The sequence below is a fragment of the Gracilinanus agilis genome, unplaced genomic scaffold (genome assembly GCF_016433145.1).
Source record: "Gracilinanus agilis isolate LMUSP501 unplaced genomic scaffold, AgileGrace unplaced_scaffold30, whole genome shotgun sequence".
Classification (NCBI taxonomy): Eukaryota; Metazoa; Chordata; class Mammalia; order Didelphimorphia; family Didelphidae; genus Gracilinanus; species Gracilinanus agilis.
In genome coordinates, this window is record NW_025362467.1 from 1 (window position 1) to 19,886 (window position 19,886).

At 40.7% G+C, this 19,886-nt stretch overlaps 1 protein-coding gene across 1 annotated transcript; it reads right to left on the reverse strand.

Annotated features, from left to right (window-relative positions):
- Positions 1-18,647: 18,647 nt before the first annotated feature.
- Positions 18,648-19,811, reverse strand: LOC123254695 (zinc finger protein 239-like). The gene has a single exon (XM_044683654.1). The coding sequence runs from the start codon at positions 19,809-19,811 to the stop codon at positions 18,648-18,650; it is 1,164 nt and encodes a 387-aa protein (XP_044539589.1).
- Between the last annotated feature and the right edge of the window lie 75 nt (positions 19,812-19,886).

The following is a 19,886-nucleotide window of genomic DNA, read 5'->3' on the forward strand; positions in this document are numbered from 1 at the left end:
CACAATCTGTAGTCACCACATCCCCTTTGTTTCTGTATCTAACTTGGAGAATGCTTTTATGGAGCTCCTGATAGTGTAAAGGTTTATGATAATGCTGATAAATGGTCATGAGATAACCCTGAAAGGGTGGAGGTTGGACCTGGTCATTGGAATGGGCATTTGTCAGACTCAGTTCCTTAATGGGATTCAATGTTCATTGGATTCTAAGATGTTATCAGTGATGGCGATATCCAGTCACTGCAAAGGCATGAAAAAGCAATTTTAGAAGGATTTAAGATTCTTACAAGAAGGTGAAGTGAAATAAGGTGAAGAAACCTAGTCAAGGGGTATATGAACACTCTGCTCCCTGCATGGTGGGGAAAGTTGGGAAAGTCTTATTAAAGCAGCTGACATATCTTGTAGTTAAAATGGTAGTTAAAAGAATTGTATATCCCTAATGGTAGGCAATGTGCCTGAAGAAAACGGGGAATCTTTTTTAAGGGAGCTCCTGGTGGGGTGGTAAAACACTTTCCAAGATCTCATCCCTTGTGACTTTGATCTCCAATGGGCAAGATGAAAAGAGGGGGAAGGCCCAATAAGTACAAGGAAGCTGCTAAGCAGGAGTCTCAGCAAGCTGGGATGCTTGCAGCAGGACCTGCCCCAGTCTTAGCCAGACATGGGATGGTGTGGTTCACACCAACACTCTTAGCCCAGGCTCTTAGAGGAGGGTGCAGGACACTTCCAGGGGCCCAGGATCGAAGGCACCTTCCTTCTCTGGTGATGGATGTGTCTATCATAAGCACCAGGGACATTGGAAGAGAGAGAGAGCAACCTTCAGCTGTTGTGGAGGAAATCCAATCTGGTCCATACAGGCTCACCTAAAGAGGTACTTGGCTTGAAACAAAGCTGAGAAAATAGGGAAATGTGTTAGGAGAAAAGGTTCAATGTCCAGGAGGCAATTTGGAAGTTGGGGGAGAAGAGAGCTTATCTAGTTTTCAGCTCAAGGAGAGTATGTGACAAGGGGTAGACAGAGAAGTGGGAAGGGGAAGTGAGGGGTTTGGGGGGGCCTTGATGTCTGGGATGTAGGCATGAAAAAGTACATATCTGAGAGGGAGAAAGTGATCACATATTTATATATCCATCTGGAGATTCATAGGCTTGGGATATGCAAGTCATCTTTAGTTCTTTTGTGGGTCTCAGTGTTTGCACTGTACCAGGACTGGTTTTCTGGCCACACGGCATTCCTGAGGTCAGGGCCTGGCTGTTTCTCACATCTTAAGATTTCCCTGGTGTCCTAAATCCCACCACATAAGACGTTGGGGAAGGGGCTGCAGCAGCCATACTTTTTTTTTTTAACCCTTGTACTTCGGTGTATTGTCTCATAGGTGGAAGAGTGGTCAGGGTGGGCCATGGGGGTCAAGTGACTTGCCCAGGGTCACACAGCTGGGAAGTGGCTGAGGCCGGGTTTGAACCTAGGACCTCCCGTCTCTAGGCCTGACTCTCACTCCACTGAGCTACCCAGCTGCCCCCTTGCAGCAGCCATACTTTGAGATGTCCTAATACATTGGTTTGTGCCTGAAGACCGTAGAAGGTGTTGGGGATGGAAGGTTGCAGAAAGTCTTAGAAGGTAAGATATCTGGTGCCTCCTGGGACCCCATCTGTGGGGATCCAATCTGATTCCTGACTTAGGAATACTTGTGATTGAGGAAGGAGGATCTCAGAGAGACTTTAGAGACATCATTTGTCATGCCAAAAGCTGTGCATCTCAGGGGTCTCCAGTAATCTCTGTGGCTGGGTACAGCCTGGTCTGAGGTTTTTGTCTCAGTTCCCCATATGAGTCTCTCACTGTGCTAAGGACCACTGTAATATAAGATACAGTAATAGTCAGCCTCGTCCTCAGCCTGGGCCCCCGTGATGGTGAGGGTAGCTTTGTCTCCAGGAAGGGACCCGAGAACTGGGAAGGGACACTTGATGCGAGATTGTTGGTATTATAGATGAGTTGCCTGGGAGGCTGACAAGATTTCTGCTTATACCAGCCTGAGTAGTTCCCAGTGGTGACGGCCCCTGTGCTGGAGCTGCAGGTCAGGGTGACGGTTCCTCCTGGGATCACAGTCAGAGCAGACTCCTGGGTCACCACAGCCTGAGAGCTCACCCCTGAGAACAAGAGGAGACACATGAGTCAGAGGAATCCTGCCCATCTCTCCTCTCACAGTACTCCTCCCCAGAACTACTCCCCACCTTTGCAGAGAGTGAGCAGCATCAGAAAGAGAGGAGTCATGGCCATGGTGTAGATGTTCTGCTTCCTGAGGCCCCAGAGCTGGGCTGGGCTCCTGCCAGCCTCTCTTCTCCCTCCATCCTGCCTGGCCCTGCCCTAAGAGGAGGGAGCTTGGCTTCATGCAAATATGTTCCCCAGCCACGATTATCTGACCCTAGTGAGTGGGGAACCTGTTTTAAGTGCTCAGGCATGGAGTGAGACAGGGGCAGCCTGGTCTGTGGTGGTCCCATTTGGCTGGGTCAGGAAGCAACCATCTATGCAGAGCCAGGGCTGCCTGCCCACCCTGGTGGTCCTGTGACTGCCCCACTGTGAACTCCCACCATGACTGACACCCGGGAGTCCCCCAGTGCCCCCTGCTGGAGCCAGACCCCAAGACCCCTGACATCCTAGCACTCTCAGCCCTCTCTTTAGAGATCTGTGTCAATTAAAATTATTTTGGGGACCCCCCAACCAGTGGATGGACAGATAAATCATGAAGCCATGTATTTGGGGCACCAAGGAAGAGATGGGAGGTCCTAGGTTCAAATCCAGCCTCAGACACTTCCCCTGTGTGACCCTGGGCAAGTCACTTGACCCCCATTGCCCACCCTTACCACTCTTCCACCAAGGAGCCAATACACAGAAGTTAAGGGTTTAAAAAAAAATAAAAGAAAAAAAAAGCAATTGAGATATTTATCTCATTAAATCCTCCAAAGGTTGTATACAATTGTAACCAGTTTTGATGGAGCCCATCCATCATCATCTATGTGACAATTAACAAAGGCAAAAAAAAAAAAAGAAAAGGCTGTATAAGCAATATGTGACCTTGATGGATCAGGTGACAAATCCAGCATATATAAGGATTTATAGTTTTTCTTCCACTGAAAAAGGGCTTATGCAAGGTGTTTGGGGTTTTTTTACAATGATATTTTCTTCAGTTCAGTCATAGGGGAAAGGTACTGATAAAGATCATGAAACAGAATATATACCTAATGGCCAAAAACACAGTAGCAACACAGTAGCTTAAAATTATTCAGTGTCACAGAAAGATATTGATTAGATTAATATAAGAACTTAAAAAACAAAATTAAACTTTAAATCAATCAGCAAAATACAATAAGCAGTGACAGGGTACAGGCTTTGAAGTCAAAAGTCCTTTTCTCCAATTCCAATAGACTTGTTCACTATTTGGAGGGGAAGCAAAAACTCAAAAAGTTTACATCAACAAACTTTCAAATCTCCTTTAAGGTTTCTTCCCCACCCCAGTATCTACCGTCCATTTTCATTTCTTGTATCATGGCTCTGGAGTGCCTCATATACACACTGGGCATAGTGTGTGCAGAGGCTGGGCAGGCCAAAATAGCAAGGGGTAGCAGGATGAACCTCCCATCTGAATCTTAAGATTTGTCAAGCTCTAAATTGCAAGGTATCCAATCAGCACAAAAATCCCCAGGATCTGGGGTATCTCAGTGGATTGAGAGCCAGGCCTAGAGATGGGAGGTCCTAGGTTCAAATCCGGCCTCAGACACTTCCCAGCTGTGTGACCCTGGGCAAGTCACTTGACCCCCATGGCCCACCCTTACCACTCTTCTGCCTTGGAACCAATACACAGTATTGACTCTAAGACGGAAGGTAAGGGTTAAAAAAAAAAACCTTCAGTAGCTACTGTCTCAACCAAGAGCCTAGAGTCAACTTTAAAAATAAAATCTACTTGAAAACTAGAAGGGGAATGGAACTGCATAGCACGTTTTTTTTTCTGCATGCTATGTTCCCCTACTGAAAAAATATGGCTAGAACAGGCTGGAAACTCACGTTGGGGAGGAGGGTGATGGGGGGGAAATATTTTTATATGTCACCCTCTGTGCAGAGACCTGAATCAGAGATAGTAGTGGAAGGAGGCAGCAGGGCAGCTCTTGGACTTCCCAGCACATCTCAGCTGGCTCCCACTTCCTTTGTGGGAGGTGTCAGAGAAAGTATAAAATAGAGTTTTGGCACCCTTTCTCTCTCTCCATCCTAGAGATCTATCTCAGCAGTCTCTACCCCCAGGTTCTCAACCCTGGAGGAGTGCCTACCGGAGGAGACCTTCTTTCCCTACCTAAACTTTCCCTTTCCTAATCTAAATAAAACCTTGCTATTCTATACTCGTCAGTGCTACTTGATCCTTATTGAGCTCCGAAGAGATCAAGTCAATTTTTCCTCCTGGGTTGGGGCCTACTGGTTGGGCTACCTTCCTTTCCCTTCCTTCTCCTATTCTACCTTCCTCCCTTCACCCTCACATTTAATTGGCTACCTCTATTGGGAGCTGAACCTGCCTGCCTGCCTGCCAGTCTGCCTAATGGTAAGTAAAAAATTTTCCCACCCAAAACCCAGCCCAGTGGGGGGCCCTTCCCCTACTAAACTCCTGCCAGGATCCTCTGCCTCAGCAGGAGTTCTAGATCTAAATCCCCCTCACCCAGCCCAGGAGCCTTAACCCTAACCCTCCTTACCCATGCCAGGATAAATCCTAGCAGGGGGTCTCACAAAAACACTCAGTCCCTCTCTGACTACCACCCACCCCAGTCTAATTCTAAAAATTCCCTACTGCCCCCAACCTTACCTATACAGCTCCAATCTCTCTCTCTGGCGCGATTTTGCCTTTTTTAAAAGGCAACACTAGAAACCCCAAATAAATAAAACTCCACTTACCTTGGTTTTCAGCCAGGAGAGCTTCCATTTCACTCCCTTTGTCCATTTGGGCTTTAACTCCACCCCTTCCCATCCCCACTGGCACTAGTCTGACCCCTAGTCTTACCCCTAATTCTCGTCCCCCTGTAGTACTGCACCTTCGCCACTAGAGGTGGGCACTCAGTGTGTTCCCCCCTCCCTTTTTATTGCTAAGCTGCAGTGCTGCCTTTCTTCCACTAGAGGGTATAAATATGAAAAATAATAAAGGCTGCTATAATAATATATATTAGTAATTTAATTAAAGCCATGCTGATAGATAATTAGACCACGCGCTTGTAAGCATTCAAAACTGCCGCCTCCATTACTGTCTCCTGTTTCCTGTTTCGAGTCTGCTGGCCAAGAGAGAGCCTCCCTCCTAACCCAGGAGATTATAAACTCTTCCCTGCGTCAAGACGTAGGCCTCCCCACGCCCAAAAAACCCGGAAACGGAACCCAGTTGGACCACGTTGGATCATGGGAAATGTAATTTGATACATTTTCCCAAATTTCACTTTTACAATTCCCCGTGAGGTCCGGCAAAAAAAAGGTTAGTCCTTTTTTCTTCGCTGGACCTGTAAAAATAAACAACTTCTAAATTTTTCAGGAATTTGGGGATAAAAGAAATAGATGAACAAATGGTTAAAATTAGCCCCATTGACAAAAAACCAATTTGGGGGGCTGTCCCCCACTGGCATAACAGTGTACAATTAAAACAATACATACAACTCAATTTCAACTCCCCATAGTTCAATCAACTGCACCCCAAAGTTCAAAGTTTGGTCTTCATGGTACAGAGAAGGCTTTTCAGACATCTTCATGGTGTCTTCACCAAAACAAGTTCATCGTCTGGATTTTTGGGGAGATGGCAAGATCCTTATCCTGAAATTATTCTCAAAAGAATTTAAACGTTACATTATAGATTACAAAACATACATTTTCTTCTAAGATTATACAATTCCCTGTGAAATTACTCCTAAAAGAGTTAAATATACATATTTTTTTACATTATCGAATTTTAAAAAACTTAACAGATATCCCCGTGAGGTAAATCTTAAACACACCTTTTTTCTAAAAAAAAAAGGGTACCTCAGGTCAGCTAAGGATGGCAAAATACAAAGAATAAAATTCAAGAAAAAAAGAAGAAGAAAAAATTAACTTGTGAATGAAATGTAAAATGTGCAAAAATCTGGGGAAAATAAACTTAGACCTTTGAATGAAGGTCTAATTAAAGTGAATTCAGCAGTGTGCAATTACCCATTCAGGGCCAGGACTTAAGGAAAATGTCTCTCTCTAATCTGGCTTATCATCAGCTTTTTAGGGAAGTGAGCCAAATAAATAACCAATCTTAGGTGCTTTCTAGGAATCTAAGTCGAGGGGACCAAGTCCTCTAAAGTTTTAGAAAAGTCTGGGACTCCATGACTCAAACCCCAATTTCCAAGCCCTAAAGTATTGGCATAGAACTGCTGCAATTATGCAGATCTTAGTCAGTCAAGTCTCTGACCATGTGCTTTCTTTTAGCACTATTAACGGCTTTCATATTCCCTTCTGGAATCAGAGAGGCATTTAATCACAGTCCTATAGGCTCAGGTATTTGCTGTAGAATCAGAAAAAGGATAAATAATGATTATATATGTACTTCCAGTACAAGATGAGAAAAGGGGAAAATCAATTTCTCTCATTAAAAAAGTTTTAAAAAATCAATATATATATATATATATAGCTTAGAACTAGAAGGGTTATATTACCCAAAAATGAGATTCTCTGTGAGAGAAAGTGGGTTTTACAGAATAGCAGATTCACAATGCACATTCAGATAGAGTACCATTATTTCCAATAGCATATTTTAAAACAATGATGTTTAAAATCATTTACTTGTTACAACTTTAAATCTTGGCTTAGAGTTTCTCAACAAATTCTGTTATTGCTTCCATAGCAAAATGTGATATTTAAAAAGAAACCTTCTGGTCTAAATTATCCTCAGATAAGAATATACAGGAGCTCCTAGACTCTCTGTTTTAAAAATCCTGGATAGGAATGCTTCTACCCATTTAAGGCAATAATATCTCTTATAATAAAATATATAAAGCTTTATCCTTTTAAGACAACAATTCTTAAGGATTTAAAGTAAAAGTTAAAAAATACCTCTTGAAAAATTACAAGGTAATATTCAAAGCATGGAACTTTCAAGGTTCTTTACAATTACCAAGACAGAATAAATTTTAAAAGACATGTGCTTCTATAAGATGTTCATAGATGGTACATATAACCGCATTGTTTCTGATACAGTAAGCTTTAAGTAATTAGGAAATATAATAACATCATAAGCAGTAACTTCATTAGCGTAAAATGATTCAGTGCAACAGGAAAATAAACGAAATAAGCAAGATTAATTTACAAAAGTAATTAGCAAAATACAGTAAGATACAGTTTCTTTAAAAGTCATTCAGTTCTGAAAGGTTTTTTTTTATAATCAGTCTTTGCTCAAAGTTCTGAGCAGATATGGGTTGAAATTTCTTCCCCTGAGTTCAGTTTTTAATCACAAGCAAGTCTGAATAAGCCATTCGGCCCCATTAAAGGTAAACGCTAGGTCCACGTGGGGTCAGGTCATTGGGCTCGGTGCTAGAGAAAATCCCACCTGTAGAGCTTGTGTGGGTGGCTAAATTAGGTCTTTAGAGAAACACGTGGAAGGCTAGAAATAGGGAGAAAAGGGGAATATACTACCCAAATCGTTTGCGGCAGAGCTGAAGCAGTCTCTGAAGATCGAGATCTCAGCAAAGGCAGCAGCTGGGGCTCATCCATGTTAGAGCTCGGGGGTCTGGAGTGGAACTAGCAGGATCGGAGATCACAGGGACTGGAACGCTGGCAGGCTTGTAGGCTTTTGGCACGGCAGGAATGGAGATCAAGTCAAGAGTCAGGAGATTGGCTGTGAGACGAAACTGGCTGGGCACCAGCAGTCCATCAGTGCCAGCAAGGGCCACCAGGCCCGGGGCATTGAGCAAAATAATTAGCAGCCCAGCGGCAATTAAAACCATTGTCTCTCTTCCCCATAAAACAGCCTCTAGGCTGGGGAAAACTGGGAGAGGACTGGGCGAGGAAAAAAATCGCTTCTGAGACTCTGGGTCCCAGAGCCACATGGCTTCTTCCTCTTAGACTATCCAGAAAATTGAAAATTCGATTTCCAAACTTCGTAAGGTTGCCAAAATTATAAATATGAAAAATAATAAAGGCTGCTATAATAATATATATTAGTAATTTAATTAAAGCCATGCTGATAGATAATTAGACCACGCGCTTGTAAGCATTCAAAACTGCCGCCTCCATTACTGTCTCCTGTTTCCTGTTTTGAGTCTGCTGGCCAAGAGAGAGAGCTCCCTCCTAACCCAGGAGATTATAAACTCTTCCCTGCGTCAAGATGTAGGCCTCCCCACGCCCAAAAAACCCGGAAACGGAACCCAGTTGGACCACGTTGGATCATGGGAAATGTAATTTGATACATTTTCCCAAATTTCACTTTTACAAGGGCAGCACCAATGATACATAATACATAGCAAAACCAAACAAATAAATAAAAAAATAATATTTTTTTGCAGCTGAAACTAAATAAATAAATATGCCACACAAATAAATAAATAATTTAAGCTAGCAGACTAAATAAATAAATCAACAGAAGCTGCTCAATATGATTGCTTTGAAACCTTTTGGCTTTTGTGAAACTGGATACCTTTACAGTTTCCGAATACCTCCTCCTTTTGATGCTGCTGGGAAATTTTCTTTTTTTAATTTCCAATAACATGCAGAAAGCTACAAATGGGAAACTGCAGGCCCAGATCCAAGTAGTGGTAGAAATCGAATTGGACAATTTAAAATACTCTATGAACAATGCACTGGAAAAGGAGGATCCAATTCAAAGATCTGATTAAAAATTTAGGGAGTATTCAATTCAAAAATCTGATCCTAAATTTTGCAAGGCTGTTCCCAAAATACTCAGAGAGAAAAGTCCTATTTCTCCTATTTCTTCTGAAATAGAGGAGTCGGATGTGAAGAAACTCCCTCTCATCTAGTGCATCTCTTGGCCAACCCTCCCTCCCCTGCTACTTCTCCTGACACCCCGTCCTCTCCTGTCCCTTCTCCCAGTCCACAGCCAAGCCCAGTCCAGACCATACAGGTTACTACCAATACTGCCTTGGTAAGCACACAAACAACTCAAAAGACTCATTCTGCCTTGGTAAGCACCCAAACAACTCAGAAAAAACAAAAACCACGCTATGATTCTAATTCCTATGATGGCCTTTTCCCCTTAAGGGAAATCCTTACATTAGACAGATATGGGGATGTGATAAATTTAACACACCATACTCCATTCACTACTCAAGATATCAAAGAATTTTAAAAAGATGTTCCAAATTATAATAATGAACCCATAGCTGTAATGAAAAAGATGGAGGACATTTTCCCAATACAATCCTTCCTATAAGGATGTGGAAAAATTACTCCAGATCTTCCTGACACAGAGAGAAAGAAACAAAATCATCTCTCATGTAAATAAAGCCTGAAGACAAAATGCAGTACACTGGCCACGCAAAGATCCTCACTGGAATTACAATGAACCTGAGGAATATTTGCAGTTAAATAATGCTAGGGATGCAATGTTAAAAGTAATGAAAGAATGTGTAGAACGTCCAGACAACTGGACCAAATTTGATCACCTAACACAAAATGATGACGAAACTCCCTCTCAGTTTATGGACAGGTTTATTGAATGGGGAGGTCGATATGTGGACTTAGATTTATGAACAGAACAAAGCATAAGACAAATAAGGCAAAAATTTGTAAACAATTCTAGCAGAGTGGTCCAGGATTACTTTAAGATGCATTGTCCCAAATGGCCTGAAATGGATCTGGACGAATTAAGGAGAATAGCAGTGTATGTCACTAAAGGACATGAAGAGATAAAGGTACAAATTAATGATCTATTGGATACCATACAAAAAGAACTGAAAACATTACCTAATAAATTAGAAAAGCAAGAAAGAGGGCATGATGATACTACACCAATACCACTTGCTCCTCTCCAAGAGTCTACTTATCAATCTCTGACCTGGCACTTCTGTAATAAGAAGGGCCACTTAATGATGAATTGCAGGAATCTGTTCCAGGCAATTAGGACTAATAATAACAACTACCACAATTTCAGAAACAATAATAACTATAGAAATTGCTAATTTCAGGAACAATAACTATAGGAATCACAATTTTAGGGCTAATAACCAGGCAGATAACTCACAACAAATGACACCACAACAGTATCTTTTGAGTGGAGCTCGTCCATGAATGACTCAGGGTGCTACTGCTCCTCCACATGGGTTAGAAGGGGGTACCCCTTAAACTCTATTGCTTTTGTTGTTTTGTTTCTATTAACCCTTTTCAGTTTTGTCTCCCTCAAAATAGAAAAGAAGCAGCAGAAATTTTGAATACAGTTCTTGTCTACCCCCTTATCTTTATTTGTGCCATCCAGTATTTGACATGTACCTTTATGGAAGACTAAAGCAACTTGCATTGTATTGATGATTTGGAAAACTTATATTTTGTATATTTTGAAAGATTTGAACATATATTACCTTGAAGGAAACCTGTATTGAATTAACTTGATTTGCATTTTGTGCTTTTTTGGGAAACTTTTGTAATTTTCTTCAATGTATTATTGCTTTTATACATCCATTGTTTCATCTCCTTTGTACTCACACTGTGGATCATGGCTAAACTAAGAGGAAATGCATCTAAATTCTTGGGTAAGAACCTTTATATTCTCCCTCTCCTTAAGTGACATGAATTGCAACATACATATACATATGTATTTTTTTCTCTTACCGTCCCTGATTATAGGATATATATATATATATAGAAATTTTAGCACATTTTTATAATTTCATGAACAATTTTTGTATTTGAAGCACATGTTATCTAAATTGAAAGAGTTTTGATGATTAGTGTAGGTTTAGTATATACATTTGTTCTAACTGTAACTGCCTGCCCAAAAGTCTTAGACTACTAAAACTGCCATTTGTATTTAACTAATATGGGATTTTGCACATATGTCTGATTCGAAGAAATGGGATCAACAAAGGAGCAAAGATTTCATCTATATAGTGCCAAAGAAGCACAAATACCTTCACAGTGCCAAAGCAGCACATACTTAACCTGACTGATGCCAAACGAACACACAGGTCAAATGGAGAAACTAATCCTTCTAGGATTGCTGAGACTTCTATGCCAAAAAAGGATTTGAACCTAGTGTTTGAATTGAGGTTGTGATGCTTAGCATACATTAAGATGTAAGACTCCTTGAACCACACTCCTTGTGAAAATTTATATCAAGTACCTAACAATTGGCTGTTCTGGCTCCATATTCTATCCTTGAAAAGAAATGATGAAAGAAGAAACAACACAATATCAGACCAATAAATAAAAATCTAGTTCCTTTTTCCTAAATTTCTTGCAATGGTGGTTGACTATGGTCCTGGCTGCTAAGTGGGTACGTGATGTTAGACATGGATTACTTTAATTGGGCATTATTCATAGACCTAGTGTGATTTTTTTTATTTAGACCTTTTTTTCATATAAAATTTAGAACTGGATGTTTAGAAATTTTGATCCACTAGTTATTTGGCCTTTTTGTGCTAATTTTTCTGATGAATTTGATTGGTAGTGATTTATATATACCTCCTGCCTCAGCCATATATCCCTCTGTGATTTCAGTGTTTCTTTCTATCCTCCTCAGGGGGAATGTGTTTTTATTTCATATAGAGAGTTTAAGTTATTTTAGGAAAAGAGATTTACTATCTCCTGGAATACAAATGAAGATGCCTGTGGAGACCACATGGAGAATGCATTCTGATCTAGGAGACTAAAAGAGCAACTGGATGTGCAAAATTTTGAACTTTGGGGTATTTCAAATTCATTTGTCTGGTTTTAAAATTCATTTGTCTTGCTAAAATTCATTTATTTTGTTAAATTCACCTGTTTTATTTAAATGCATTTGTTTTATGGATATATATTTTTTGTTGTGAAAGGGACTGCCCCCCGAATTTTTTAAAAGAAGCACCAAGTATTATATTTTCTTATATTGTAAAAAATTGTTATCATTTTCCCCTTGTATTGAGGTATATACCCTTTATTTTATTGTAATTGTAAATTTGTTTGTTATGATCCATTGGGGAAACTGGTCTCCCAAAGGATGCCAGGGGGAAATGTACTGTTTAAAATTATTCTAAGCCCCGGGAGACGTACAACTTCCCCCGAAACCTCCCACTTCCTTTGTGGGAGGTGTTGGAAAAAATATAAAAGAGAGAGTTTTGGCGTCTTTTCTCTCTCTTGATCCTAGAGATCTCTCTCGGAGGTCTCAACCCCAGAGGCTCTTGACCTCGGAGGCTCTTGACCCTGGAGAAGTGCTTACTGGAAGAGACCCTCTTTCCCTACCTAACCTTTCCCTTTCCTAATCTAAATAAAACCTAGCTTTCTACAATAAGTGCTACCTGATCTTTGTTGAGCTCTGAAGAGCTCAGATCAATTTCCTCTCCTGGGCTTGGGGGCTACCGGCTGGGCTACCTTCTTTTCCCTTTCTACCCTTCCTTTCCTTTCTTTCTCCTATCCTACCTTACTCCTATCACCAACCTCACAGACCCCTTCCCATGGTTATGAAAGCTTGTAACTTGGGATGAAAGTGAAACACAGAAAAAAGAAAGTTGAGATTCCTTCCATAGGTATGCAGTTACTTATACATTGTCTCCATTAGGGTATGAGATCCATGAGAGCAGAGATCACGTTTTTGTCTTTCTCTGGCACAAAATAGGTACTATATAAATGCTTATTTCCTTTCCTTCCATCTCTTCCTATCTCCTCAAGCAAAAAATTTTTATAACATTTATATACCATAACTAGTCCATCCATTCCTCAATTGATGGTCACTCTCTGAGGTTCCCATTCTTTTGTGACCTCAAAAAGGACTATAAATGTTTTGGTATATCCTTAAAAATTATTTCCCTTGGATTAATCCCTTCCACAGGTTCTGCCTGTTTTCCCACTCTCTCCTCCTCCATTAAGAATTTTTGTAACCAAATTTGTGTGTGTGTGTGTATCTTTGTGTATTCTTTCTTTTGACCAGTTCAGATGAAAGTGAATTTGAAATGACAAATGACCCCCATTGTCTTCTCTTTTTTGGATAGATCTCTTATCTATACACTCTGATTATGTGAGACAATTCCCCCAACACTTCATTCCCTTTCCCTTATATATTCCACTTCCCTTTTCCTTCTATTTTTCTTTTATCATCAGGATATAATAGAACGACTCCCAGACAGCATCTAACTAGATATTTTCTGTGTCTCTGATAATGGTAAGATTCACAGGGGACATGTAGCATCTTCCCACATTAGACTGTGAGCAGTTCATTCTTGTTTAATCCCTTGTCTCTGTTCCAATTTGCTTTTAGTGTTTCCCTTAACTCCTATAATTGAACTTCAAAATTTCTATGCAACTCTGGTCTCTTCATTGGAAGACTTTTTTCCCACAGTTTCACTACTAAATCATTCTTGACCTTAAATCTATATCTTGTGCCTTCTGGAATATTGTGTTTATATTTTAACCTCTGGTTCTTTGAGATCTAGGCATTTTCTTTAAAGATTCTTTAAAATATGTTGTCTAGGCATTTGCTTGGTCATAACATTCAGATAGTCTATGATCTTTACATTTTTTCTCTTCCATCTTTTTTCTGGGTCAGTTATTTTTACTCTGGGATAACTTCCATTTCCTATTTTTTCATTCCTTTGACTTTTTTTGAGTATTTCTTGTTATATCATGGAGTCTTTTGCTTCTTTGTAGTCCATTCTAGGAAAGTTGCTTGTTTAGAAAGTTTTTGTAGCTCTTAGGCCAACCTGCCAATTCACTTTGTAATTTTTTCTTTCATAGATTTCATTTATTTTCCATGTTTTCTTTAAGCACTCTCATTTCCAAAACCAATTTTCAATCTTTAAAAAAAAATCTTTTATCTCTTCTTGGAATTCAGTTGTGTTTGCATTTCCATCTAGTTTTTGCTGAAGTATCACTGTGGAAGATAGGCAGGTGCTCTCCTTAAAGCATTAAGAAGCAGCCTCTGCACATCAACCTTCCCTCCTTCTCAATGGCAGCAGCATCTGACATCCTCCAACTCTAAGAGAACATGTTTTTATACAGCTTCTAGCTGACACTGGAGCAAGGGAGTTTGAGACTCTAAAAAGAGGGATAGGTGTATAATTCTTGGGTCCAGTGTCTAGGAGGGGAGCCAGGAATTCCAAGGGCAGGATGGCCCGAGACCACATGAATAGGAAATTTGGTTCTTGATCTTAGGTGACCTTGGGGTCTTGCTCCAGCAGAGGACACTGTGGGACTACCCTATGTGAATCACAGTGTATGGTCACAGATGGTAGTTATTCTGTCATCTCAGACTAGCAGATGGCCCAAGTGTTCCTGGTGGACTGCCTTCTCAGCCACTGCTTCCCGATTGGGCCAATGGGGAAACCGCAGGCCAACCTATACTCATCTCACCCACTACAAGTGTGAGCACTTAACCAACAGTGGCCCCAATCACTAGGTTCAGATATCTGTGACTAGGAGAAATATTTGCAAGAAATTATCTTTTTTCTTGCCCCAAATCCTTTTCAGAGATTTTTCCTTTAGCAAAGTAGGTAAAATAAAATCTGATGTATTTCTTAGTGAAATTAAGAGCAGAAGTAAAATTGATCTATCAATCATTATTTTTGTTTTATTTCTTCTTTATTTCCCTCTTATCCCCAAATTATTGTAATTCCCTCTAGGTAAAGTGCAATATTCTAAATGTCTCTACTAAGATAATCTTTAGAGGTATAATCTCATTATGTAAAATGATTCATTGGGAAGATGAGGCATGTTAATTTCCCCAACCCCTCAATTGGGGAGATTTCAACATGCTCCTCTCCCAATAGAATCACAGGGGGGATTGTGGTAAGGGAATTTCTTTCCTGATTATGTTGCTTTGTTTGATGTCATCAATCAGTGACCTGGAGTTAGTTTACCACTGGGATGTGCAGGTATAGACAAATCCTCAGAGAAAGGAAGTTGAAACCAAAGAGACGGGAAACTGATCACACAGGCACTGCCCAGGCAAATTTTGGAATTATGATTGGTTCCCGAGATGTGATGTGGGGAAGCTAGTGGGTGGAGAAAACTGCTTATGAGGTGAGATGAGAGGACTGCTTGCTCTCTTCTGGCTGGAGCTTAGATCCCAAAGGGACCCATGTCAGTGCTGAGCTTCAATCTCTCAGAACTGCTACTCTCTACCTCTTTGCTACATTTCCCTCTCTTTACTATCACTACTTTGAGGTAAAATGATTAAAGCTACTAGCAGTTTCATAATTTAATTTTAACTATTACAATTAGTTCCATTGTATTTGTTTGTACAAAAAATCTTTATATTTAATATTATTAAATTTAATCATTTTACATCTGGTAATATTCTCTATCTCTTGCTTGGTCATCCATTCTTTCCTTCTCCATAGATCCAACAGGTAAACTACTCAATGTTCCTTTAATTAACTGTTAATAACTCCCTATATATTTAAATTCTAAACTCGTTTGGACCTTATCTTGGTGTAGGATGTGAGATATTGGCTAGAACTAGTTCCTTTGGCTAAATAAAGATTAGCCTTTACAGACAATTAAAGGTTAACTGGCCTAACTGACCACAGGATGGCACATCTGACTGTCTTTTAGGAAAGGGCAGGGTTAATAAGCACAAATAGGGGTTAATAAGGATGTACAACAGTAATAGTGGTGACATGGAGTCCGCACTATTCTGCAAGATGGCTTCCTTATGTAAATTAAGATGGCTGCTATATTTCTAATGGCGGGAAATGGCACCCCTAGCACAGGCCCTCACCTCACCCAGCCTACCCCTCACTTATCTCAGTAATGATGGTCCATTAGAAATCCATGACACCCCAGAACAGTACATTGGATGATGGTTGCTGGCAATGGTGATCCCAGGACCCCCAGAGATGCGTCTCCCATGGCATTCCGCTGCTCCCTGCTCTGCCAGCCAGAAGTGAGGTCAAAGGTCCCCTAAAGGCCTGGAAGTTGTAGAACTAGATGGTCTGAGCTGGAGTTCTGCTATTTTGGCCTACAGACCTCTAGCACAGAGTGTCTACACTACACTACAGCAAATGTTTCATCCTCAGCATGTGGCCCTGTACGTCTCTGTCTGTGGCCACATGAGGCGGCGTGTCATCGAAAATAGTACATGTGTCAGTGCTGACACACTTGTCACAGGTTTGCCATCAGAGGCCTAACAGGAGAGACAAGGGAACAAATATATACAAGACAAGCTACATACAGGATATGTGGGAAAAAATTACAGCGTAAGAAAATAGAAGGAATTGAAGGAATGAGGAAAGCAAGTGGTCAGTTGTGGAAATTGAGGGAACCACACGGACCACCTTGTGACTCACTTCCAGAGCCAGCGCAGCCCCTCTCTATTCCATTAAGGCCTTCATCCAAATTCTGTCTCAGGAGAAACGTTCATTGTGGGAAATGGAAGAAAACCTTATTGCATTGTTTGAACTTACCCTTGGATGGCTGGGAAAGGGGACCCCCTGTACCTGCCATGGAGAGACCCTTAACCAAGGACTGGATTATACTGACCAAAAAGGCAGGCAGATCCACAGATCCATGGAAGAAGTTTTCTCCTCATTGTACAGCTCTTCACTGAAGACTGGCCCCATTATGATCAGTTATTGTTTCCATGTTCATTTGATTATTTACAGTCACTTGGGAAGAACACTTTTTTCTCTAATTCAGGAAACTGCATCTGTTCACTCTCCCCCTCCCAGCTTGGAAAGTCTCTAATCTTTCCTCCAATTAGAAATCACATCACCTACTGCTGTACTGTTGCCTTTTAATTACTTGGCCTTGTTTGATTGTTTTTAATGTATAAAAGTCTGTCCCTCCCTATTCAGGATCCATCCCTAAGCGGAGGGAGAAGCCTGATCCCAATTGGTTGGGCAACTGACATGCATTACTTAGTACATGGATCTGCTCAGAAGAGTAAACCCGTTTCCCTGCTTAGTCATTCCATCCTTCACTGGTTACACCACGTGCCAGGCTTTAGGTTATAGGTCCTGGGACCCAAAGGCAAGAACAGAGAAAGTCAATGCCATCAAGGGGTTCAGCAAGGCTTTCACAATGGCAATTAGCATAGGACTGTCCGAAGCATCCTCTTTGTAAAGCCTTTAGTACATGTCCTAGGTTCCAGCTAGTCTTTCTTCTTGAGATGCACACTCAACTCCCCAACCCTCCAAGAAATCCCCAACTTTCCTCAAAGGGGCTAAGGAGGAAAGGACAAAACAAAGCAACCTTTTCCTGGTGCATCAATCAATTGGATAAGCAGACCATCTATGCCTTTAAAAAATAAGAGATTGCATGTACATGGTACTTTAACCTTACAGAGTATTACCCAAATTATCTCAAGACAGTGATAAAAATGTTAGATGGAACAGGATTCAGCACAAATCCCCAAAAGACTATTCTCTGACCATTCTCCAAGCTGCTTTTAAACACTTCATAACAATTCAAGCAGTCACTAAACTGTTCTCATTGCATCTACCTGACTAAACTTTCTCTCCTCTATGCATCATGTTGGAAGCATATTTAGGAACTTCTGTGCTCCACATGAAGGACTAGTTTTTGTTTTATTGATTGTCCCTAAACTATTAGGACACACCATTGTCACCAATGACTCTTCTCTCCCCAATAAAAAAAACTCCCTATTAACAATTATATTTGGTCAAGGAAACCCAAGTCAACATACTGGTTACTAATTAAAGTATATGCCTCTTTTGTATCTCTAGCCAACCATCCCTCTAATGAGGAGAAATGGATCACTATCACTAAGAGAAAACCTATTTCTCTGGTTTCTTTCCAATATCAACGAGTCCCTCCAGAGAAAAGCATTGCTTGAATGATTATATGAATGAGGTTCTCTCCAGTGGAAATTCTTTCATCTTGAGTAAGTAGCTGAGATGCAGAGGAATGCCTTCCCACATTTATTACATTCTTAAGATTTGTTTCTGGTACGTATTTTTTTTAAACCCATATCTTCCATCTTAGACTCAATACTGTGTATCAGTTCCAAGACAGAAGAGCGGTGAGAGCTAGGGTTAAATGACTTGCCCAGGGTCACATAGCTAGGAAGTGTCTGAGACCAGATTTGAACCTAGGATCTTCCATCTCTAGGCTTAGCTTTCAATTCACTGAGTATGTATTTTCTTATGCAATGAAAGACTTTTATTTTGGGTTTCCACATTCATTACATTCATAATGTTTCTCTCTAGTATGTGTTTTCTGATGTCCAGAATCAGCACTGTGTTCTGGGGGAAGGCTTTCCCACAACTTTCGCATTCAAAAGGTATTTTTCAACATGTAAGATGACTGCGAGGAGAAGATCTTTCCTCATTCATTGCACTCATAGGTTCTCTTTCCAGTATGAGTTCTTTGATGTGCAGCCAATGTTTTTTCTCCCAGGAAAACCTTTCCCACAAACACTGTATAAAAAAAGTTCCTCTTCAGTATGAATGATATGATGATGGGTCAGGTTAGATCTACAGGAAAGTCCTTTTCCACAAATATCCCATTTAAAAGGTTTCTCTCAAGTATGAATGCTATTATGCTTGGTAAGATCTGACCTCCTTTGAAAGGCCTTTCCACATTCACTGCATTTGAAAGGGTTTTCTCCAGTATGAATTCTATAGTGACATTTAAGATTTGACTTCACACGGAAGGTCTTTCCACATACACTGCATTCATAGGGTTTCTCTCCAGTATGAACACTACTGTGCATAGTAAGATCATACTTCCCAAGAAATGCTTTCCCACATACACTGCATTCATGACGTTTAATTCCTCCATGAGTTCTCAGCTGATGGCTTAAAAGGTGAGAATTTCTTCGGAATGTCTTCCTACATTCACTGCATTCATATGGTTTCTCTCCAGTATGAGTTCTCTGATGTAAAGTTAGGTTTGTGCTCCTGGAAAAAGTTTTCCCACATTCACTGCATTCATAAGGTTTCTCTCCAGTATGAATCCTATTGTGGCGGATAAGATCAGTAAGCTGGCGGAAAGCCTTTCCACATTCTCTGCATGGAAAAGGCCTCTCTCCAGTATGAATTCTGAAATGTACTTTAAGACCCTCCTTGAACTGGAAGGCCTTTCCACATTCACTGCATTTATATGGTTTCTTTGTATTCTGAAGAGAAGACTGCTGAGCCTGATCAGTCTTCCCACAAACAGTTAATTGATTACATTTTTTTCCTGTATCAGTTCTCTGGTGCAGATTAAGTTCATTATTTCGGGGGAAAGAATTCTCCTTCTCCTTCTCATGAACTTTCTCTTCAGAATGAATTCCATGTTTTCTTATGCAGCCCAAATCATGACCCAACATTTTCTGAGATTTGTTAACCTCAGAACATTTCTTCCTGGAATAGATCTGATTACATTGACCATGGTTTGAATATATGGTGGAGCTCTCTCTCTGGTTATCATCTTTATGGCACTTCATAACTACAGGTGCTCCATGTTGTGGGAAAAGGCCTGGCTCTGGCCTAGAGGTCAGACTGTATTTACTGGATTCAGAGCCTCTGACCTCATTAGGAAGTTCTGCTTGGATTATTTTTACTCGTCTAGAAGGTTGCTCCTCAATGATCTGCATTTTTTCCAACTTGCCACCACACTCTGAGGCATTTCTCATTCTGGAGATACTTGGATCATCCCCCAAGAACCTTTGCTGGGATAAGGCTTCTACAGAAATACACATCGTAGGAGTTGATTCCTTAGTCTGAGACCTAGTCTCCCAATCTGAAAGAAAGAAAAAGTATAAATACACCTTTTC

Excerpts from the sequence above, each read along its gene's own strand:
- LOC123254695 (XM_044683654.1), bottom strand. The coding sequence starts at position 19,811 with ATGTGTATTTCTGTAGAAGCCTTATCCCAGCAAAGGTTCTTGGGGGAT.